This window comes from Rhizomucor pusillus, assembly GCF_041956525.1.
Source record: "Rhizomucor pusillus strain CBS 183.67 unplaced genomic scaffold VTP01scaffold_5, whole genome shotgun sequence".
Lineage (NCBI taxonomy): Eukaryota > Fungi > Mucoromycota > Mucoromycetes > Mucorales > Lichtheimiaceae > Rhizomucor > Rhizomucor pusillus.
The window spans coordinates 22,438-44,882 of NW_027192147.1; the positions used below are offsets into that span (position 1 = coordinate 22,438).

At 45.0% G+C, this 22,445-nt stretch overlaps 8 protein-coding genes across 8 annotated transcripts; 2 read left to right on the top strand and 6 right to left on the bottom strand.

Moving 5' to 3' along the window:
- Positions 1 to 593: 593 nt before the first annotated feature.
- On the bottom strand, positions 594 to 3,434 carry VTP01DRAFT_8107 (uncharacterized protein; the record flags this gene model as incomplete). The annotated part of the gene is made up of 5 exons (XM_069387192.1): positions 594 to 895; positions 970 to 1,540; positions 1,642 to 2,251; positions 2,669 to 2,996; positions 3,212 to 3,434. 5 exons carry the CDS (start codon positions 3,432 to 3,434, stop codon positions 594 to 596), a joined length of 2,034 nt encoding a protein of 677 aa, XP_069240985.1.
- A 96-nt stretch (positions 3,435 to 3,530) lies between these two features.
- VTP01DRAFT_8108 (uncharacterized protein) lies at positions 3,531 to 4,508 on the bottom strand (the record flags this gene model as incomplete). The annotated part of the gene is made up of 1 exon (XM_069387193.1): positions 3,531 to 4,508. The coding sequence occupies one exon, from the start codon at positions 4,506 to 4,508 to the stop codon at positions 3,531 to 3,533; it is 978 nt and encodes a 325-aa protein (XP_069240986.1).
- Positions 4,509 to 6,204: 1,696 nt separating this feature from the next.
- On the top strand, positions 6,205 to 8,280 carry VTP01DRAFT_8109 (uncharacterized protein; the record flags this gene model as incomplete). The annotated part of the gene is made up of 8 exons (XM_069387194.1): positions 6,205 to 6,253; positions 6,311 to 6,463; positions 6,549 to 6,613; positions 6,679 to 6,919; positions 6,990 to 7,026; positions 7,105 to 7,832; positions 7,891 to 8,005; positions 8,073 to 8,280. 8 exons carry the CDS (start codon positions 6,205 to 6,207, stop codon positions 8,278 to 8,280), a joined length of 1,596 nt encoding a protein of 531 aa, XP_069240987.1.
- Positions 8,281 to 8,983: 703 nt separating this feature from the next.
- Positions 8,984 to 11,069, top strand: VTP01DRAFT_8110 (uncharacterized protein; the record flags this gene model as incomplete). Its single annotated transcript, XM_069387196.1, has 6 exons — positions 8,984 to 9,355; positions 9,414 to 9,654; positions 9,710 to 9,746; positions 9,815 to 10,545; positions 10,683 to 10,797; positions 10,862 to 11,069. The coding sequence occupies 6 exons, from the start codon at positions 8,984 to 8,986 to the stop codon at positions 11,067 to 11,069; spliced, it is 1,704 nt and encodes a 567-aa protein (XP_069240988.1).
- A 1,819-nt stretch (positions 11,070 to 12,888) lies between these two features.
- On the bottom strand, positions 12,889 to 14,083 carry VTP01DRAFT_8111 (uncharacterized protein; the record flags this gene model as incomplete). The annotated part of the gene is made up of 5 exons (XM_069387197.1): positions 12,889 to 12,980; positions 13,046 to 13,405; positions 13,468 to 13,631; positions 13,696 to 13,771; positions 13,843 to 14,083. 5 exons carry the CDS (start codon positions 14,081 to 14,083, stop codon positions 12,889 to 12,891), a joined length of 933 nt encoding a protein of 310 aa, XP_069240989.1.
- Positions 14,084 to 16,633: 2,550 nt separating this feature from the next.
- VTP01DRAFT_8112 (uncharacterized protein) lies at positions 16,634 to 17,591 on the bottom strand (the record flags this gene model as incomplete). Its single annotated transcript, XM_069387198.1, has 2 exons — positions 16,634 to 16,725; positions 16,799 to 17,591. 2 exons carry the CDS (start codon positions 17,589 to 17,591, stop codon positions 16,634 to 16,636), a joined length of 885 nt encoding a protein of 294 aa, XP_069240990.1.
- Positions 17,592 to 18,095: 504 nt separating this feature from the next.
- VTP01DRAFT_8113 (uncharacterized protein) lies at positions 18,096 to 20,469 on the bottom strand (the record flags this gene model as incomplete). The annotated part of the gene is made up of 11 exons (XM_069387199.1): positions 18,096 to 18,367; positions 18,423 to 18,504; positions 18,562 to 18,810; positions 18,873 to 18,978; positions 19,036 to 19,100; positions 19,158 to 19,242; positions 19,297 to 19,493; positions 19,554 to 19,627; positions 19,696 to 19,938; positions 19,999 to 20,239; positions 20,308 to 20,469. The coding sequence occupies 11 exons, from the start codon at positions 20,467 to 20,469 to the stop codon at positions 18,096 to 18,098; spliced, it is 1,776 nt and encodes a 591-aa protein (XP_069240991.1).
- Positions 20,470 to 20,609: 140 nt separating this feature from the next.
- On the bottom strand, positions 20,610 to 22,365 carry VTP01DRAFT_8114 (uncharacterized protein; the record flags this gene model as incomplete). Its single annotated transcript, XM_069387200.1, has 5 exons — positions 20,610 to 20,846; positions 20,907 to 21,027; positions 21,084 to 21,208; positions 21,265 to 21,751; positions 21,815 to 22,365. The coding sequence occupies 5 exons, from the start codon at positions 22,363 to 22,365 to the stop codon at positions 20,610 to 20,612; spliced, it is 1,521 nt and encodes a 506-aa protein (XP_069240992.1).
- Positions 22,366 to 22,445: the final 80 nt, after the last annotated feature.

The following is a 22,445-nucleotide window of genomic DNA, read 5'->3' on the forward strand; positions in this document are numbered from 1 at the left end:
TTGGGCCTTGACCTTCTATGGCTCGTCCAACTTCAGTGTTCACAGTCAGATTGGTGTTTCAACTTTGTAACGGCCAAGAGTCGATCTAGATTTCCTTGATTACAAGTAGATTGCCTTGACTTCAATAATGATAATTGTATTTGGGTACAGATGTATGTCCACATATGAGACGTATACGGCAATAGCAACAGCATGTTATAATATGTCAAGTTGGTATTAAGATATTAGTGAATGACTTTTGCGAGCTGAACTTTAGTCTTGAGATTATATTTTCTTTTTGTGGAACAAGCGCTTTTTGCTCGCTACGCTCGCGCGCTTGACGGGAAACCCAGTGCTGACCCGAGGTTGTGGAATAAACTTGCTTGGCCTTCATAAACCTCGATTCTTCAGCGATTTTGCATCCGCTTCGCTACTGCAAGCACTGCGCCGTCGAATTCCCGGTTTATTCAAACCGGCGCTCGCATTGAATCGATGCATGTGAGAAATATAAAATAAATGCCTTTTTTCTCTTGAAGGGGCCACTGCCCCCATCCTGACCACCCGCTCCTGCGGAGGGCTGCATGTTCAATAATTGATGTCTACAGTTATATATTTTATTCGTATACTTCTCTGTATTCGATGTTGCGAGTGCTTGGGATGGGAGGAGATGCGAGCGGAAAGAAGATGGAGATGGAGTTAGGTGAACAGACTCGGGAAAGCGCAACGTAAAGTTGGCCATGTGCAAAGACAGGGGAGTGGAGATATAAGCTCATGTGCGTCATAGTTTGTTCTTGACTTTTGTGAATAGTCATTGCAAAGGCTACACGGACTGGGAATTGGTGCCTGGAAAGGATGAATGGCAGAGGATCACTTTCAGCAGACTCAAGAGTAATGCGTGGTATACACACAGTTTTACCTGCAAAGGATATATTAATACATTAGTTTTCTGGTAAGAATTATTGTTGGAAATCTGCTTAGCAGCAGGGCGACCGAGAGCGATCGTTGCCTTTATAAGATGCTCGCTGAATCCTCGACAAATGAGTCTTGTGCCGTTGCAGAGCCCATTTTTGGGTCGTAGGTTGCGGATCAGCATTATCGGTTGCCCTATCTTTAGTCGAAGCTCGTCGGGAGGAAGTCCTTGAAAATCGATACTATTGAGGAGTTCCGTTGGATATACATTGGAAGCTTCCTCGTTAGTGTCATCTTCTTTTGAATCGACCTTGTCTATCGAGTTAAAGGTGTAAGGTTGCCTAGGTAGCAGATCGGTTGCTTTTCTATTAACGTCGTCAACCATGTTGTTCAACGGTGCGAGGATAGCTGCATCGATGAATGTACGATCGTGTGTGGATGTTGTATAGTGCTGCAAATCGGGCCATGTTTTCAGAATAACGTCCGTAGAGTTGTCCATGCGGACAAAATGACACCATTGCGGAGGCAAACGTATACAATCATCAGAGAGGTCAGGGGAAAATGGCGGCATGGTGGGCTCGATATCGACGCCTATGCGCAACAGGAGACTGGCAAAATCGCTCAAGATGGATGCGTCTTCTCCTGGATACAGCTTGTCTCACACGCATAATTTCGGTCAGCCTTGAGTTGTGGACTTGTCTCCACAATGCTGAATTTTTTATGCAAAGTTTGCCTAAAGTGTCATCCAAATACTACCACTTCTCCACCGAAAGGTACATTCTCGAGGTCTGAGTCGGTGGCGCCCATGATATCTCCCAGGAGATTGACCACGACTTCTATAGCATGTTGGTGCATCGTCGGTGCTTCGTCCCAGATGATAAGCGAACTTTCTCTAAGCAGAACTGCCTTTGCCGATTGAATAAGTATGCTGCAGACTGATGCGACGTTTATCTCCAAAGGGATACAGAATCTGGAATGCGCTGTTCTTCCGTCCTCGAGTAACAATGCAGCAATGCCTGAAGAAGCAACGGTAATAGCGATTCGCCTTTTGGAGCGCACATACCGAAGAAGCACATTGTACAAAAATGTTTTGCCAGTGCCACCTGGACCGTCAATGAAGAACATGCGTGCTCTGCTGCTAGACGCAGTGTCAAATGTTTCATCCCATGCATCCACAATCGCACGAAATGCTGCCGTTTGGCCATCATTCAGCATGGCAATATCTTGCGCCAGTTCTGCATTCAAGGCATCAGCATCGTATCGCTCTATTTCTTCGTTTACCAATCGATAGGCGTGATCCGTATACACATTCAAATGCTCAGGAGGAGATGGCATTGATGGATACTGCCGTAAAAATGATTCGCTGTCTAAACGAACTTTTTCGATCGGTATAAATCTGCTTCGCGACGTAATTGTTGCTGAGCATACAGAAAATCTGCTGCGAGGTCCTGCTTATATTTGTCCCATAGCTCATGGGGTGTTTGAAGGAGAACAAAACAAAAGAATGATGCAGAAGAGCTGCCGCAGACTTTGTGCTGAAACTTGGAGCAGACAGATTTTATTTAAGCAATCGCATTCTTCATCGTTCCTCAATAAGCCACGCGCGCAAGCTGCTTCGTTAAACGTAGGATATAAAACACCTTCCACTGTCCGAAGATCCTCAGAGCTTGTTGCGCCCCTCACATACAGTAAAAGTGTACGTAACGCAAACCTTCAATTCCAGAGCCGGTATAAAAAGATGCCATGCTACTTAGATGAATAGCAATGCAATGCATTTTACCTCTCAACTTCTCTCGGCTGGACAAAGCACAGACGACCAATGGCGCCTTGGGATTTAGTTCTTGGTTTCCATATCTGGAGGCTAGGTGTCTTTTCGAACGAATAGTACAACGGTATCTCGGAATAGAGATACCTTCTCGCTGTAGGATCGATATTGTTTAAATGAAACCACGCAGGAAGTTTTGTGTCACGTCTATCTTCCGAAACTTGGTTGAGATTGGCATCGGCGGGATAGACAATGCGCGCTGCGTTTGGTAGATGAACGTCCAGCCGGTAGACAACTGGAAACTTATACTGCAGGCGGTAATTGAAGAGTCTCCAGGTACATTCTATAGCAGAAATATAACTGGAATCTTGAAACAACCTGATTTCGTCAACTGTCTCTGGATCTTGCTATTCTCCCGCTCTCGGTTCTCTCCATCCCGCCGTGGTTATCTTCGTCGCTGCTATGGTTGTCTCGGCGGTTGCGCGGTTGACATTCGCAGATTGACCATATCTGCACCTTTGTATACATATTTGTAAACATATTTCACGGCTTTGATGCCTGAGCATATTTCAACGTTAATATATGTGTTGTATTTCGTTGCAAGATATGGGTTATAGGGAACCAGCCAGCAGTTAATCAATCTTTCTGGCGGCGGTGCGTACGGGATAGCTGTGTCGCCTGCGTTATCTCGTCGTCTGTAGCGCACATAGGCATCATCACCCATGACGGTTTCCGCATTGTAGGGCTGAGGATATCGTTTCGTGCAACAGCCGTTTACCATGCATGGTGCGTTTGGATTGTGCAGTCCGCACGGACCATGTATCATGTTTCGATAATAGTCTCATACAGCGCTGGATTCAGGTTTTGATCAGGCAATTCAAGCGGATACTGTGGCATTGATGTCTCTCGGACATGTTGGCTTATCTGCCTTATCCAGTATGAGCAAAACGTGCGCGTGCGGCAATCTTCTTTTCTGGAATTCGACGACATGAACAGAGCCCAAGACAGTGCCAAAGATTTTCTTCTTGCGTATGTATTCCATCAGGCAATTGAGCTTTTTCATGGAATATGCGACAGATGATATCTGGTCTGTCATTAGGCTTTTGGCGAGTCTCAAGAGCATCGGTGATCTCAGGCCAAGTCGGGTTGCATGTGAAGGTGATGAAGAGATCAAGTTTGCCATGGCTCGGACGATAGCCATGGCATCCTGGAACTGTTGATGCATGTATCTTAGACCGCCAGTGAAAGAAGAAGGAAGGATCACCCGCATACCTGTGCGCCGAGCATCCGCTTCTCCGTCTGTATTATAGATGGCATCCATGGCTCCAATGCGCAGATCTGCACGCACCTTTGATTGATTTTGTCTTATATAGTTCAATCTTTGCGTTTCGACTTTTGCATAGTTATCGACAATGTACTCGTGCAATAGCTTTTGAGCAAACAGTAGGTAGGGTCCTTGTCTGATTTGCAGCATGTACGCATAGTACTGCCTGATCGTGATGCGCCGTGCTAACGTTTCGCCTTCCTCATTGCTCTGCCGCAGTTGAGGATGCCAGCCTTCTTCTCCCCGAGGAAACAGTAGCACATAGTGCAATGGATTGTACGAAGCCGAAAGTTCACTGATGTGCTTTATATCTCCATTCTTCGTAATATACACGACATCTCGGTGCGTAGTCTCCTCTGGATTGTTGGGGATAATGGCTGCAATGTCTACTGTCATTGGCGCAGCATATTGTCGGCCCTCTCGTTGCACATCTCCTGAAATCCAAATTGCCAAATCGATATTTGGCTCTTGCCGCAAACGTTCAGCAGCATTTTGTAGACTCCTGGCAAAAGGATTTATATCCAAGAGCATTTGTTGCAATTCACTTAGGACTGCAATGTCTAACCCGCCGTAATATGATTGGCGATGGTTATTTGCGCATCAGCATTGTAAATGTATATTTGAGCGAATCCTGGCTGCTGCCCTTGCTCCGGTATCATAGGCCCAATACGTTGCGATACTCTGCCCACAATACGGAAAGTATATGCGCTATGGATAGAATTGGCGAGTGCTCGGTCCAATGTAATTCCAATGGAGGAAAATGCGAAAACATTGCTGTGCGCACGGAAATGTCATGCAATGGCATCGCTATTCGTCCATAGCGTACGCAATGGCTCCGGTGGTATCTCTGGCAAAGGGACGCGAACTTTACCATCACTGTAGCATAAGTTGAAATTGGCATTTTGTATCGTTCCAGAGAGCTTTTCCTAGCGCCACCTTTTGGCACCGCAATGTATGCAATGTACACGCGTGTCAGACAGTCTATGTCTATGCTCAACGATATCATTTCCAGATACCATGCTCTCCGAGAAGTTTGCCAGTCTGGCAGCGCGAGGTTGGTCGATGACAATATCTGGTAGCTGACCTGCGTTGAGAGAATTGAAGTCGGTATATCCATTCTGCCAGTTTGCATTATTTCGAAATTGCGTTGCTGAGGACTATTCTCAGAATATCCCAATGGTAAGGAAGCTATCTCAAAATCTCACGTGTGTGTGCAAAACTATATACACTACATTGTTTGAACTTTGTTCTCAACGGCATTGAAGCCACCTCTAGATTGCTCAACAGCTCCACTAAAACGCGGGTTATGTGAGCACTAACAACTGGTGCGTCTCTGATGGTCCGTTTGCCCGCAGCTGTTACATGAATGCGCTGCTCTTGGCTCTCGTGGATTTTCTTGGATGAATTTCATGGTAGAAAAAAAAAGGAAAAAATTGTTTTTCACTGTCGCAGCACGTTGTTCTGTTCCTCAAATGCCAGCTGTGACACCTTCCAAATCTGCTTTTTAGCGTCCCAAAAGGGTTGAAATTCTGGGATGTTTTTTATTGTTAGTAACTAGCCTGCGGCTAGACTCGCTTCGCTTCGTCTTGAGGGACGTAGATGTTTTCAGCAGATTCGGGTAGTAGGTGCAAAGCAAAATAGTAAATGGACGTTTGCTCGACTCGCTTGGCCTTCATAAACCGGAATTTGACGGCGTTGTGCTTGCAGTTTATTCCACAACCTCGGATCAGCACTGGGTTTCCCCGTCAATCGCGCGAGCGTAGCGAGCAAAAAGCGATTGTATGTGAAACCTTTGATAAAGCACTTACATTAGATGCAGTGCCAATTTCCTACAATCAGAATATTACATAGGGTATTGCAACGCGTTGTCTACGGTTAGACGCTCATTTCTCAAATTTGGGATAGTGCCAATCTCTCCAGCCAGCTGTAGAGGGGATGTGGACTTCCTTATACATCGAAGACTCGTCCGCTGATTGGAGCGGTCCAGCTAGCTCGCGGATGTACGGCGATTTGCCAAATGCGGTTTTACGACCCTAACCAAATCCGGTCCTTTCCTTTGCATAATGCAGATCACAGCAGCTAAAATTGTTAGGAACTGGAAAGCTTTAATTTGATTCACATTTTACTGTACTATATACATACCGTCCCATGAAATCCCATTTTATGCAAGAATTGACGTTTCCGGGCACAAACATTGTAATCCTCTACCTACTGATCGACTTTAATCATGTCAATCATATCTGTTGTAAGCAAGGTGCGGAGCATCGGATTGCTTGGTCAAGTCGTTGCTGGACGGAGGATGAAAAATTCAGTATATATGGGATGATTGCCAGATCATAAAACACCATCGACGCGAACGTATCATGTCTACTACAAGCCAGGAAGACATCGTCGAGCACGCTGTTCACAACAAGGAATAATTGTCAGCAGCAGCAGCAGCGGCGGCGTCGTCGTCGTCGGAAGAGCAACAAGTCAAAACATCGAAAGTGACTACTGGATCAGGCACAGCAGACCAGCCATACTCGGTATTCTCAAAATGGCAAAAGATCGTCATCGTTGCTATATCTGCAGGTACGGGTCTCATATCACCATTGTCCGCAAACATGTACCTTCCAGCACTGCCAGAAGTTGAAAAGGTAAAGGTTGCCACAGAAATTTGCATATCCTGATCTAAGATTTCTCTAAATAGTTTATCTTGTAGGACCTGAATGCTACAACTGAGCTCGTCAACATTACGGTCACAGTCTACATGGTATTTCAAGGTTTATCACCAACATTCTGGGGATCGCTCGCTGACCGCTGGGGCCGTCGACCTGTCATACTGGGTACCATGGCAGTTTACGTTGGAGCAAATATTGGATTGGCATTGGCACCGTCGTACGCTGCATTGATGGTTCTTCGAATGCTGCAAGCCTTTGGTTCTATCTCCGTTATCGCTGTAGGTAAGAACAGGAACAGAGTCAAAGAGCTGTGTGTGTTTTCCGTATGCTAACCAAGAATCATCTGTAAAAGGCGCGGGCATCATTGGCGACGTGGCTGCTCCAGCAGAGTAAGTTTCCCAGACTGCTAATCTGGCTCACAGTTATGGTGATTTCTTATTGCTGACCGTCTTTTTTGTCCCGGTTAGACGTGGCTCATACTTTGGAGTGTATACTACCGCGCAAACGATCGGCCCCGTTATTGGTCCTGTCCTTGGTGGCATTATTGCTGAGACTTTATCCTGGCGCTGGGTCTTTTGGGTCTTGCTCATCTTCGCTGGTGCCTTGTTCGTGGTTACCTTCATGTTCCTACCCGAAACTCTTCGATCACTTGTAGGCAATGGGTCAGGATACGCGAGCCCGACACCGATTCAATGGGTTAAACGACAGATATCAGGTCAAACAGCACCGTCGCCTGCAAGCTCTTGGAAGCGTTTCATGTCACTGCCTAATTTTCTCGAGCCGTTAAAATATTTCCTTGAAGCCGATCTCGCGGCGGTGCTCCTGTATCTCGCGTTACACTATGCAGTCTACACGGCCGTTCTCATCTCGATGTCAAGCATGTTTCCTGATCTCTACGGGCTGAACCAGTTGCAAGTCGGATTATGTTATCTAGTCCAAGGTTTTGGTTGCATCCTCGGTTCTTTCTCAGCCGGTCGACTTTTGGACCACGACTATCGGGTTTTTGCTCGCAAAAGAGGTCTGGATGCAGAAACTAAGAAGGGGGCCAAGATTCCTTTGGATTTTCCGATCTACTGGGCAAGACTACGCACTACTTGGATTCAGTCCGGAGTGATCCAGATTGTGACTATCATATATGGATGGATGCTTTGGATCCATGCACACTTGGTAGTGCCGCTGATTCTGCAGTTCTTCAGTAAGTGCGAAATAATTGATAGAATATGAGATTTCAACGTATTCACGCATGCGTACAGTGGGTTTTTCTTTGATTGGTATTTTCAATGGCATTCAAACTTTACTGGTTGATCTATTTCCAGGCAAAGGCGCATCTATTTCTGCATCCAACAATTTGGCAAGATGTATCCTTGGGTAGGTAGAGAATCTTTATGCCGGGAGAACAGTTCAAGAATCTTACTTGAACATATCATCACAATAGAGCAATCTTAAGCGTCGTCATTGAACCGGGTTTTCAGAATATCGGTACAGGATGGATGTTTACCATCTTCACGATCATTCTTCTACTTTCCAACTCGTCGATCCTCTTTGTACTCAAATTTGGTCCTCGATGGCGCACCAAGCGCGCTCAAGCTGCCGAAGAAAAGATGTTTAATACAAGCATGCAAATCGATTCATCACGTCACTAGATATTATTCAACTGGATAGCACTCTCTGTACAGTTCTGTGTGGAAACTACTGTTCTTATGAGCTCATTAATACATACAACCATCTGCTTTTTGAAGATCAAGAACTGGTATTCATTCACGACGAGCAAGTAGCTCATCTTTAAGGTCATCCAACGACTGCTATGATATAATCGAAAGATGTGCTCCTGTTCACATTGATCTGTCCGTGTCTCTCTGGTTTCGACGGCTCATGAGTCACGCAATGACTCATTGGTACATGTTTGGAAGGAGCTTACGTATCACTCTACAAATTCGGAACAAGTCAATGAAAATAGTTTTTCCGAGACCTCTATTAGTGGCACAGCAGCAGGCCAAGCGCGGGGATACGATTTCCGGTAGTCGGCTCCGTTCAATCACATATGGAAAAGTATATTGCCATGTAAGGCATAATCTCTCATATATAGGCAGGCAAATACAAATATTGGCTTACTCAGACATAATCGAGTATATCTCTTGCTGCGCATCAGTCAGCAAAAAAGCATTTGCATAAGCTCTGTTGTTGGCCCCTTGTTTTGCCACGACAGTGGATGCTCTTCTGTGTAGAAAAGCGGTAGCAGGAACAACCAATTGTAATTCACTAAACTCCTCCATGGATTCCCGTGTCGGGATTGGAAAAAATGCTACAAAAATATATAAAGGGCAGTTCGCGAAGCAGCCGATTCGGATGGTGCAACCTTCCATCCCAAGCAATCTGAAATCGTTTTTCCACATCAGATTGTCAGATCAACACAAAACTGATCCACCTCCTGCGCAGCATTCTCTTTCTTCAGACGAAGACGTTATGTCTGCTACCATTCGTAAAAAAGATATCGACAACAATGTGGAGTGCAGTAGCCTTTCATCATTGTCCTCGTCGCCAACGCACGAAGAAGAACAGATGGCACGGATTGAAACCAGCAAATCAAGCGTACAGGAACCATACTCTGTATTCTCAAAGTCGCAAAAGATCGTCATCGTGGCTATATCCTCCTTCGCAGGCCTCTTGTCTCCATTGTCTGCTAATACCTATTTTCCAGCGCTGCCTGTGATTGAAGAGGTAATGACGCACACACGCATACGAACAGATGAAACAGTTTCTTATACTTGCAATGCAGGAACTAGATACTACGACGGAACTTGTCAACGTTACGGTCACAGTGTACATGATCTTCCAAGGCTTATCACCAACGTTCTGGGGATCTTTGGCTGATCGCTGGGGCCGCCGGCCTGTCTACCTGGAAACCATGGCGGTCTACATTGGTGCGAACGTGGGTCTAGCATTGGCGCCATCGTACGCAGCATTGCTGGTTCTTCGAATGTTGCAAGCTTTTGGCTCTAGTTCGGTCATTGCCATAGGTAAAAAGGCGCTTTTTTCAATGGTAGTTGAAATGACCCTTACAATCTGGTATAGGCGCGGGAGTCATCGGTGATGTCGCAACTCCGGCAGAGTAAGTTGGCTTTTTCACTTATAATATCGTTCATGCGCCACTGTAGCTCACCATGCACTTTAAAAAAGACGCGGAACGTATTTTGGGGTGTACACGACAGGCCAAATGCTTGGTCTTGTAATCGGCCCCGTTCTCGGCGGTATCATTTCTGAGACTATATCGTGGCGTTGGATCTTTTGGATCCTTCTCATCCTTGGCGCTACCTTGTTCTTGATTACATTCCTGTTCTTGCCCGAGACTCTCCGGTCTCTCGTGGGCAACGGCTCAGGCTATGCCAATCCGACGCCGTTTCAATGGTTTAAGAGACATGTCAAGAAGCGACAAGGCATTCCACAACCTCCATCTTCTTCTTCTTGGAGACGTTTCACTGCTTTGCCCAATTTCCTTGAGCCAGCAAAGTATCTTTTTGAGGCCGACGTATTTGCCATGCTTCTTTATCTTGCATTGCACTACGCTGTGTTCTATGCATACCTAGTCTCCATGCCTGCCTTGTTTGCTGAGTTGTATGGACTAAATCAGTTGCAAGTGGGCTTGTGTTATCTAGTCCAAGGCTTTGGTAGTGTGTTGGGTTCCCTTGTGGGTGGTCGTTTGCTGGATCGTGACTATACAGTTTTGGCTCGCAAAAGAGGTTTCAGTGAAAAGAAGCAAGGTAAACTGCCCTTAGATTTTCCAATTTATTGGGCAAGACTGCGCACCATCTGGATCCACTCTGGTGTTGTGCAGATAATAACCATTATCTACGGCTGGATTCTTTCGATTAACGCACATATGGCTGCGCCGCTAGTCTTGCAATTCTTCTGTAAGTGTAGATGCACTGCATATATATTAGAACGTGTCAGTTCTTTATATATGATGTGTATATGTTATACATATATACATACTGTTCTTTTTATATCTTGGATGCTTACAAACCGGATGGCATTATTATTTTGGCAGTGGGTTTTGATACAACATGCATGTTCAATGGTATCCAAACGCTGCTTATCGACTTATTCCCGGGCAAAGGCGCTTCTATTTCAGCATCGAACAATTTGGTCAGATGTATCCTTGGGTAAGAGCCTATTACATTTTCGGCATCACGTGAAATCCTGATCGCCTTTTTTTTTGAAAAAAAGTGCTGTTGCAAGCGTGGCCATCGAACCTGGTATCCAAGGCGTCGGTGTAGGATGGATGTTCACCATTCTCACGCTTATATTATTACTCTCCAACTTGTCGGTTCTATTTGTGCTCAAGTACGGTCCTCGCTGGCGTAACAAGCGCGCATGTGCTGCGGAAGAGGAAGCAAAGGCAAACAAGGAGGAAAGTGCTGCTGCAGGCCAGTGAAGATTGGATACTTCTTGGCCCATGTATGCCCCGCTTTTATTTCTACAAAGCACTTTGCGATATACCTTCCAACAATTCATTCTTTCTTCCTTTTCACATATGCATAATCATGTTCCTAGCTTGATACTTTTATCCTATATTTTATCCACCATTTTTTATCAGTTTAGTAAACTCCTCTTTGCTTGAAAAGTTAATTGTTAGAAAGTTTTCCAACCTCATTATCAACATAAATTTTTGACAAGGGATGGCAATTGATACGGTACTTCTACTACTAGCTGCAGCAGATGCATGTCCTCCTCCACCGAATGCCTCACTCTCTCAACCTGTTTGTGCAACCTTTTGCAAGATAGCAAACCATAAATCCGGAGCAGACCGAATCACCGAAATCTTGGATTTGTAAGGTATGAAATTGGTCGTTACCTTACCGTTACCCTGAGAACAAAACAGCAACACGGTCTTGTTGACCAAGTCAAGACACAAAGTCTAATTGTACATTATATACTACTACTTGTTGCTGCCACATATTACTATGCCCGCAGTGTGTGCCGTCTGAACCGAGGAGCAACGACAGGGACTCCTCCTGAATAAGGAGGGCATGAATGTCAGTGAGAGAATGCTTCTGAGCACGCACCGGAAATACAAGTCAAAAAAGATTGTGTGCTCCCAACGCAGATGATGTATGGTTTGCACGCGCAAAAAGTTGATAGAATCCGAGAGTATCTTAATAGTAAGGGGTTGGCTCGTGCAGCAGCAGCAGTGGTCCGACCGTCTTGCCCGATCCAGCCATTCCTCAAGACCTGGGTAACGGACCAAATCGTGGCTGGCTGCAGAAAATCCGTTCCCACGTCATCTCACGACGACTTTACCACAAAAGGATGCCCTTGATGATGAAAACAGAAATAGGGCCTTTCATTGGCTTCGCTCTTGCATGCATATGCATGGTCGTCGTCGTCAACTTTTGTGCTTATTATAGCTCTCTGGCAACGGAACTAACGGCCTTCTCTCTGATAAAATTAAGGGGCAAGGCATCCCCACCGTGCAGGCCCCCGAGCTGGAGCTTCCAAGGTTGTAAAATATGTGGCATGGAGAAAGAAAGACTGACAAGCTGCTTGACAGCCCTCGCCTTACCACTTTTGGTGCGTGTGTGTATGTTGGGGGTTTGGGGGTGGAACGACGATGATCATTTGTCAGATTATTAACTATTGCCTGTTTCTCCAAGCATCAGATACCATAACGAGAAATGACTCCAAGAGAGAAGGGACAAAAAACATGAATGTATGTATATTACAGCAAGTAGACCCAAGATGAGCAGAAAAAAGATATATAGATGAAAAGATGATGATGATGTTGCTGTGGAAATGACAAATATAATAAAAAAATAAAGAGATGCAAAACGATGGGAATGGCACAAGAGACAGTGTAAACAATAGAACAAGAATAAAAACAGAAAGATACAATAAACGGGACAAGCCAAATGAAGGAAGAAAAGAGAAAGAAGTGGGGTATGTGGGTGTGCGTATGTGAGGCACGATAAAAGAAGAAAAACTGTTAGCTACAACACATAGGTATAGAGGAGGAGTGTGAATGGAAAGGGTCGGAGGAAGTGGTTATAAATTGCACATAGAGGAGAACAAGCGCAGATAGTAGAAAGAGGCAATACATGGGGCGTAAATGAGTAGATATAAAAAGATGCACGGTCAACGTACGAAATTACATAAGTAGACAGTAGAGTGGCATAAGAAGAGAGTCCAGGTTGGATAAAGTCAAGAATAGGAGGAAAATGAGTGGGACGGGAAGATAGGGAAAAAGTGTTCGACGTTCAGTTTTGCTGCGATTGCACCTTGAATTCGGTATTAGAGGGAGTAGACGTCAACTTGCCAATGAATTCGGTGGGCATGTTGGCAAAAGAGGCTAGCAAGATATTTAAATTTTTAGATTTACATGACGTCTTCTGTTGAAATTTAATGATTACTTACCAGACGTGGAGATGGCCGCAGCGTTGTTCAAGTCGAGATCATCAGCGTTGGTGCTGCTGTTATCATCGTCGCTGTCGAAACCAACGGGCGAGGTAGAGGAAGAACCTGGGAGAGGTGCTGCTTGCGAGGAGTTTTGGAACATGACTTCCCAAGAGCTGCCTAGAAGGCTGTTCGAGTCAAGATCGCCACCGACGGACGAGGCACCTTCTTGCGTCATGACAAGAGACGGGCATGACTTGAGACTGTTCTGGTCGGTCCTTTCGCCGGTAGAGTATAGCTGCTGCATCAATTCTTCGTTTTCTTCACGGAGTCGGCGGATCTCTCTGATAAGTCGCTCTTCCTTTTGGACGGTTTGTTTGACTAAATACACGGTTTCGTCAAGCCTCTTTGTTCTATTGACGAACGCTGCTCTATCGGCTTACCATAATCAAGAGTGCGTTCAATAATGGTGCCCTTGGAGGGGCGTCTGTCGTTTTGAAGGTTAGGCAACGAGTGAGCTAGCTGCTGAAATTTCGTATTCAAGTTTTCGCGTCTAGCACGTTCAATCGCGTTGTGCTCGGCACGTTTCTCGGCTTTGGTTTGGAACCTAAGAGCATCGGATGATGAGTTTGTCTCGAAGTCGATTCGACGATTTTCTAGTTTTCCTTTACCTTTTGCCGGGCGAGCCGAGTTGGTGCTGTTGCTGTTGATGTTCAAACTGTTGCTGCCGTTGCTGATATTCCATCACTAGGGATAAGACTAAAGCGTCAGTTTCCGAAGTCTGGATAAAGTCTACGACCAAGTATGTATGCACATACGCTGCTGTTGATACATGGCCTGTTGCTGCTGTAGCAACTGCAGGCGTCGTGCTTGCTGGTGATGCTGAGGTTGAATGTGGCCAGATGCAAATTGAAAGTTGAACTGCTGCTGCTGGTGATACATGGATGGACGACACGCGATCGACGGATCCATGACATTGCCATACATCATGTTCCCGTTCAAGGGGGCAGGGTAGGCATGAGCGATGTATTGCTGCTGTTGCTGTGTAAAATCAGCCATCAAAAGATAAAGATAAAAAGAAAATCAAAATGTGGTTGTTTGGATACGAGCAAGGAGAAGAGTAAAAAAAATAATGTAAAGGTTCAAGAAAGAGAAGCGAGAAGAAAAAAGAGATATGGAGGCGAGGTGTTGATTGGAGAGAAAAGTATGGTGTGTGAGTGCGTGAATGTGCAGATGTACGTTGCTTTTTATATAGACTTGAAAGTATCCTGTTTACCCGAGGTGGGTCATGGGTTGTTTTTTCATCGCCTTTGTCATCGGTGAAACTGAAAGTAGATACACCAGATCTACCTAGTAGTTTGTCCCTCCGAGAGTGTGCACGGCTCTGGCTAACGGGATACACAAAGCCCCCCCCCCCCACTTTTTTGTGTCTATCTCTGTGTCCCCCAACAATTTTAACTGCTAACAACCCGTAAACTAAAGGAACTACGGGTTCCCTCGGTCTGGACTCGCCCGCAAGCCATTTCCCTCAGTCGATGTGTGTTCTGTTTTTCAGTATTCATACATACTTGCTTCTTTGATGGTCTAAAGATTGCATGCAGACTCGGATCCTTGCATCACACAGGTTGCTCGTGCACATGTATCCCACAAAGGTTTACGGTTTTGGAGAACAGCCCTGTACAAATCGCCGTTACGTTATTTTTCTCTATTCTTTTTTCTTTCTCTAGCCAGCACCCTGGATATCGGCGAAGCCTTTTTTGGGACACCGATCATTTTCTCCAATTCGCTAACTTTACTGCCCAAGCGTATGTTTATGTTTACACCGCTTAGTTACCAAGGATCACTTTTGACTTGCAACCAGGTCGCTAAAAATATGCATCAAATGTAGAAGCGCAGTTGTTTCTATCTCCTTTCCATGCTTTGTTGTTATATATTTGAAAATTGTTCGAGTTCATTTGAGAAGATCCAGGGGTACATGATCCAGTGTGTGGACGCGATAAACTCCTCTCGATTCCGGAGCGAAGTGTGTGTTCCGAGAGATCCGAAACTTTTGGTTTGTGTAATCTCCTTCTGTTGACAGCCACTTTTTTTTGGTCCTTTGAAAGACTGGGAGTCGGTTACGGGGAGCGTTCCGAGCGAGCAAAACGGAACAGACAGCAGGTTGTACACTATCATCGTCGAAACTGCTCTTTCCTTTCTTTTTTTCTTCGTTTCCGCGAGTCATGTGAGCAATGGCCCCGTCACCATGTTAAGATGTGCAATGGACACACACATACACACACACACACACACGCGAACATGTACATAGGCCCACCATTTTATTGCCTCAATTGTACAAGCCGTGAGTGAGCAGCAGCAAAGTCGTGGATCCGTTCCCACAGACTGCGTTTCAACCCACTAGCCTCTCGTCACACCCGCCGCACTCTTTCAACAGTCTGTGGGTCCTTGTACACCTTCTTCCTTCGGAGCCATCGTCACGAGTGACACCATTTGACAACTACCACGATAGCTTTAGAGACGGTGCACAGAAAATTGTATACATGACAATATTTACTTCTTTCAACTCCACTGCGCAACCCCTTCAACAGAAAAAGGGGGCCAAGGGCAAGATATTGATGCATATGCATATTTGATGTCCTCTTTCTTTCTTGCTACTGTGTGAATGTGCTTCCTTTCCTTTTTCATGTGTGGATTGCCAGTTTGTTTTTGTTTGACAACAGCTACTAGAACTTGACGGTAAAGAAAGGATAGCACAATTTACGTAAATAACGACAACCGTCTCCGTGCTCAGCCGAGGTAACACTTGAGTTATTTTTTGCTCCTTGTTGTTCTTCTCCGTAAATCATCGGAGGTGTATTAACGTTGAGCAAAAAGTAAAAAAAGAAAGGACGATGCTGGGCACAGACATCGTCGTGCCACCTGGACGGTGTACAAGATACTTACACCCCCAACCCAACAAGACTCACCACAGAGCTTTCATGAGACCTTTGTAAGACCTACCCGCGGGAATCCCAGTATCTGTCTATAACAGAGGAGTTCGAAATGCAAACGTTGCCTGCTGAAAAACGAGTAGGCTTCTCTTCGCCGAGCGGAATCGTCAGCTTTCAAATATGCATTCTGGCTTTCCTCGTTAAAGTCTGGCGTTAAACTTTGGTAACCAATGAACCGAAAGCGAGCTGCTGCTAGAATATATGTAAACCTTAACTAGCAATAGCAAGTAAAGGATGTATTTCGCGTGGACATTTCATTTGAGAGAATTGCTTATTATTCTTTAAGATCTTCCTTCTTTTTCTTATTCTTATCCTCCGCGACCATTTTGATCCTGTGAGAAGAAGATTGTAGGATCAGCCCTCCTGCTTCAGCCGAGAAATAATATAGTAATCCATCATACATGACGTGTACGCTTACTCTCTCGCTTCAATGCGATGACCATTGGTAGTACGGGATATCCGTATGCAGTATTCCGGTTCCCAGTATCTGACCCATCCAATGAACATTGACAAAAGGTATAACAAGAAGAAGCCAGCAGGCTTTACTACTCTAAAGTATATCCTCGAAACCATTACTACGTAGTAGATCATACAAGTGATGACGATAATTAATTGTTTATTATTTACTTCGTTGATGGATCCGCATATGCTGTGCCAAATTATCGGTGCGAGCAAACCGTTTCGCACAACACTCCACGGGACATTCATATGCTATCATAAGGAAATAACAAATGTAAACAATAAACGCATGTACATCAGTGATGTGTAGAAACATTGAACTTACGTTTATCATGGGTGTGGATGGAGCGATAGTGGCGCTTGACATGCTCCTGTCTCTTGAAGACCATATCGCATTCGGGACACTTGAATGGTCTGTGCACGTTATCCTCGGAGGAGCCCGCGGCGGTGATGCTTTGGCGTCCTGCAGTCTTGTGTCTCGTGCTGCGGCGCCGCTGTGATGGGAATGTTGATGATGATGATGATGATGATCGACCGGATGTTTTCTTGTTTTGGCTGCTGCTCCTGCTGCTGCTAGCATCCTCCGCTCCAACCGATGATAACGATGTCGATGCGGGAGATGCAGCCGAAGAAGAAGCAGAGACCAATTGCGGCGATGATGGCGACGACGACGACGATGATGATGAGAATAGCGGTGGAGACACACATGTCTGCGTTGGTGATACTACGTGGTAATACGGATTGAAACATGCCTGTAAAGGAAGACACGTCCCGCGTGCATCTTCTTGTTGCTGCTGTGGAGTATTGACATATGCTCTGAGCAGATCGACCTGCTCAGCGTTTAATAATACACTGTTGTCCTCGCCATATGCAGGATTACTGTTAGTGTTGTTTTGCTTGATGACGGGTTCCCAGGGGTACATGTTGGTTGCTACAGAGTGCTGTGTTGCTACTGTCGGGCAGAACCACGAGCCATAGTGCCAGTTGTGATGAGACTCCTGCGGCAATGCTCCTCCCCAGCAGGAAGAGGGGTCGCCTTCGGAATCGCTGTCGCTGGTGCTGACGGGCGACTGGTCCGCGTAGACTTGAAAAGGTGGAGAATAGAATGCGAACGACATTTGTTGTATACAGGGATTATATAAAGTACTTGTTCTGTGCTGGAGGAAGAAGAAAGAAGAGAGCGAATCCGAAAAAAGCTGCACTTCTTTTTAAAGCTTGCTTCATGCTTTTTATTGTGGTGCTCTTTTAGTTTCCTCAATGAGGCACGCTGTTGCTGCTGCTGTTGCTGCTGGCTGGCTAATCTTTTTTGTTACCGACTGCATATAGTTCTCCACTTGTGTTTGGTTTAGGCGTTGCATATTGCATGCTTTTTTACTTTTTTGGTGCACCTTATATCTGGACGTCCCCGTCGCCAAAAATGTACACCTGTCCGTGCACCTGTCAGTAATGGTTCTAATACGTCGCTTCCGCCGAAGTGCACAATTAAGCGAAGCAAGGAAGCGATTAAAGCTCATTCGTGTTTTATTTTAATCTTTTCATTATCTTCGCAAGCAACATTCTTGTTTTCTTCATTTTCGTGTAACCTGCTGGTTCATTGCAGAATTGCATGCAGACTGCATATATCATGAGTGATTATTATTATTACTGTTTCCACCGTATTGACCATGTCGTCTGTGTCCTTCCAGCAAACCGCGCTGCTCGTCCTCTTCGGCTTCGGCATCCGCAGACTCCATGTCGACATTGTCTCTCGGTCGTCGGAACAGAGCGACGACGAAACCAAGCACAAAGACTACCAAGAAAGCCCACTGTGCATAGTAAAAGACGATACCAAAGAATGGAGTGTTGACAATAATGCGATCAATCAAAGTAGATGAGATCGTCGGGGTACAGATTTCTGAAGTTTCGCTTGAATTTAGTCGTCATTCCAATGCTGTGTGTACCACTCTCACCTGTGGGAGCGTAAATATCGCATGGTACAATCAGATCCGCATGCTCCGAGCAGTTTCTTTGTCCACCTTCCGTGTAATTACACTGCATGTACATAAAAGTTAGCTTCTGGCATGCAAATACGAACTCTAGTTAGCTTACAAAGACTTGGCTTCCAAAATGAGCATAGCCTGGCGCAACCACATTGGTTATCGAATAGTTGAGCGCGAGCAATCCAAGTGTCAGCAAGATCGTGGCAAACAGTAAACCTTGCGGAAGCGTCGCATGTCTGCGTATGCGGAATAATGACACCCAGAGAAATCGTACACCGATAGTTATCACTCCGGACATCGTCGCCATGAAAAAGTACACAATCAATAGCACCATGAAAATATAATCCAATGGAAAGACCTATAATTGCACGCATCATCAGCTTTGCACCGGACCCGCTCCTGTTGATGCAATGTAAATACCTTGGATAGATTTACAAAGATACAGTTGATCGGATTGAATAGATCAGGATGGCTGATAATGTAACCGCATTTGCTTCCGCAGACCGAGAAGGTGATCTTGTCAATACTACGTACGTATTTTAGCATTCAGGTTACATGGAAACTCTTGCCGTTTCAAACTTACATTGTCAAAAATATCGACGCTGCCACAACGAGTGTCAAAACAAGCAAAAGAATACCAAACAGAACCTTTGTCAAGCTAGTCAGCATTGCATTCCAATATTCCTATCGCTTGTCTGATCCTACTTCAAATGGTCGCAAGATCGTAATGATTCGTTGCCAGATACTAGCCCGATCCTCTTGAATCGTACGCAAACGTCGCTGCAGAATCCTGAGATACCGTTTAGAGCATCTATACTACTTCTAAATTCTGCAACCTGCTTACCGCTCTTCGTCTTCAAGGTTCTCCAAATTCCTCTGGTCGCGTTCCGTCAATAATTTGTTGGATCCTGCGTACTTACTTTGGATTGCTCGCTGGCGTTCACGCACCACAGCGAGCCGTGTATCCACATCCTCATTCTCAGCTTCAATCTTGCGCCGCCCTTTGATCATGTTGAAAGGCAAAATCGATAATCCCGGAGCCTTTCAATGTATAAATTGGTAAGCAGGATGCAATGTCTCTGATGTTATCACGACACTTACGGTATACACTATGAATACCAGCATGCCGAGGAAAAACAAGCATGCAATAACAAATGATATCGACTTTTCTCCATCTAAACAAGATGCAGAAAAGAAAAATAGGTATCCAGTAAGTAGCAAAATAAACTGTTCATCCACTTACTGCTCTCCATGAGCAATTTCTCCAGCCAATCGAGATCAAGCTTGGGCGGCCGCTGACTTGGCTTGACAAAAAGTCCAAACAAGAAGAGCAAGAGCGAAATAACCACAAAAAATGACGTATACTTCAGCGCACCAAACACGCGGTCCTTGATCGTTTGCTCCTCGTCGTCGTCGTACTCTTCATAGTAGAAATAGCTGAATGGAATAATGAAAAAGCTAAACGCTGCGACCAGGCCATATCCCACTGTATTTAAACAAGTGATTAGATTATCCATTCTTCTATCAGTAGCTCGTTGTTACTTGCCATAGTAAGCAATTTGCACGGTCAGTGTCATCCAGTAAATCGTCTCTTTATCTGCCCATGATTTTTTCAAGCCCGTTTCTGGATCAACTGTCGAAGAAACTAGGAATATATCAACTGGTAGCAGAGCTAACGTGCATAGCACAAGTGTAAGCGAAATTATGGTGACTGCAGTGGCTAATGCCTCTGATTCTCGTTTGTGTTGGTAGTAGCGCGTGAACGCTATACTGAATAAAAGAAGTAGCTATGTTGCAAATTAGTTGTTGAATAAATATGTCTCTTGTGCAATGTGACGAGCTTCTGTTGGCTTACCCCAGAGACAATGCCGTATACAGTCCAGGCGATTCCAATGACTGCAGGCATGTTGCTACTGTCAAGACAACCAAGCCCGTTTATGCAATTCGAGGGTCCCAATTTGAGTCGGCGCCTTGAAGGCAACTCTCCGATCTGGGGCGAACTGATCCGCATGAGCATCGACTTTTTCGCACCTTGTCAACGATCCATAGCTCTTTGTGATAACTGAAGCATGATCATTTATCCGACCTCACCGTTCCTATACAGATAGACATCCCATGAAGAAAAAACTCTTGGACCCTTGCTAGTATCAAGACTTTTTATTTGTTTTCAATATCACCTTCCAACAAATCGTTTTGTAATAGACTTTCTATGAAAGGAATGTCGGGTTGGGCGAGGGTAAAGGATGACTGATAGACATAGAGGCCGACGTGGTCGATAAAGAATGAGAGTTGACGAATACTACTTATACTGCTCATCGTCAGCATTGGCCGTTTCAGTTGTCCCATGGATGGTACAGAAGCCGGCGATTCCGGTACATCCCTCGAAAATGGTTCCTACTCCGCATATTAGCAAGGCGTTGATCTCGTTACTGCTTATATCTGAATAATCCTTACAGAAAATGAAACATCGTGAGTCAGCTTCTCACTGAGTTTATCCATGATCGGTTTTGGACCTTCCCGTGCCTTTCGCCGTGTAATGGAGTCCACTGTGTCACGTATAAAGATCCATTGATATCTAAAGGAAAAAGTTAGATACCTGCTACCATAGCTCGGTTGAATAACACTACAAACATTTGAAAAGCGTCCGTCTCTAAAGTACAAAGAAGATCGAGAAATTTGCATCCAGCAAGAGCAATCTGTGCTTCTTCAGGCCGGTCGTGTCCTTCATCAGACAAATATGTGTTGAATAATCTCATCTGTTTAAATTTAGTTAAAAGTGTACGAAATCCAGAACGGATACAGAAATACTTGCCAATTCGGTGACCAACACTGGCCAGAAGTTCAAGAGATGTCTTTGCGAAAATCGGACGAGCATAATTCGCAGGCAAAGGTATATTTCAACATGAACCATTTCGCCGTGATCCAGCTTGAGCAGTTCTACAATCTTCTCTTGGATCACTGGAAGCTGCGGTACATACTGATCCACAGCGCCGCAAAATATAACATAAGAGAGTCGTCGTAGGTTTAGAGCTCTATTCACGGTTTCTTGATCCTTGTTGCTGAAGAACGCTGTTGAGGGAGACGTGGTTATTCGACTCATTAATTCCGTGAACCGCTCCTTTTCTAGAATGAACACCGTCTCGATGATCGTTCTCCAGCGTTTAGCTGTCGCCGAATTCATGTAGAAGAATCGATTATCCAGGAACACATCCCAAACTTCTTTGCGCCAAGTCTTGTAAGAGAATGGCATCTTTGTCATTTCGCATATTTGATCCAAAACGATTGCCGTCTTGCCAAAGCTACGGATTCATTTATCACATCGTTAACGACGCATATTTACATCGATGTAATGCCCTACTCACATGGCTTTTGATCTTAGCGCGGGTCCTATTACATAATATACAAGATTGTTGAGTAATGAAATGATCCGATCTTGATCGCCAATGATTTGTCGTAGTTCGGGTATAACAGCGGTTGCAAGATAGGTATTGACTTGGGCAATCAGTACGTCTTCGCTGGATTTCCATCCAGCCTTCTTTTCCAAGTCGGATACATTGCTGGTCGACATGTTTCGTGTCGAGTCACTGAGGATAGTTTCAGGTAGAGATAGGTTGTCGGAAGGACTGTGGACAGCCTCATCGTCCTCGTGAGCGGTTGATCTTCGCAGCCATATGCCTTGATCAAAAGATCGACCAGCAATCAATATACAGTAATCTACACAGCGCTGATACAGATCTTGTGCATCACGTCGTGTCTTTCTATCATCATTGACAGACGATTGAATAAGCCCATCCACAGCTACTGTTAGAAAGCGCAGTAAACCGGGTAAGAACATCTTGTGAGCTGATGCTTGCGACAAATAATCTTTTGCAAAAGACTGTATAATTGGCCATAACTGTGCGAGAGGATCCATTTTGATGAGATTCTTGCAATATATCTCAGCAAACCGTAAGATGGAGGTATCCGTGCTGCAAACAATAAATGTTAGAAAAA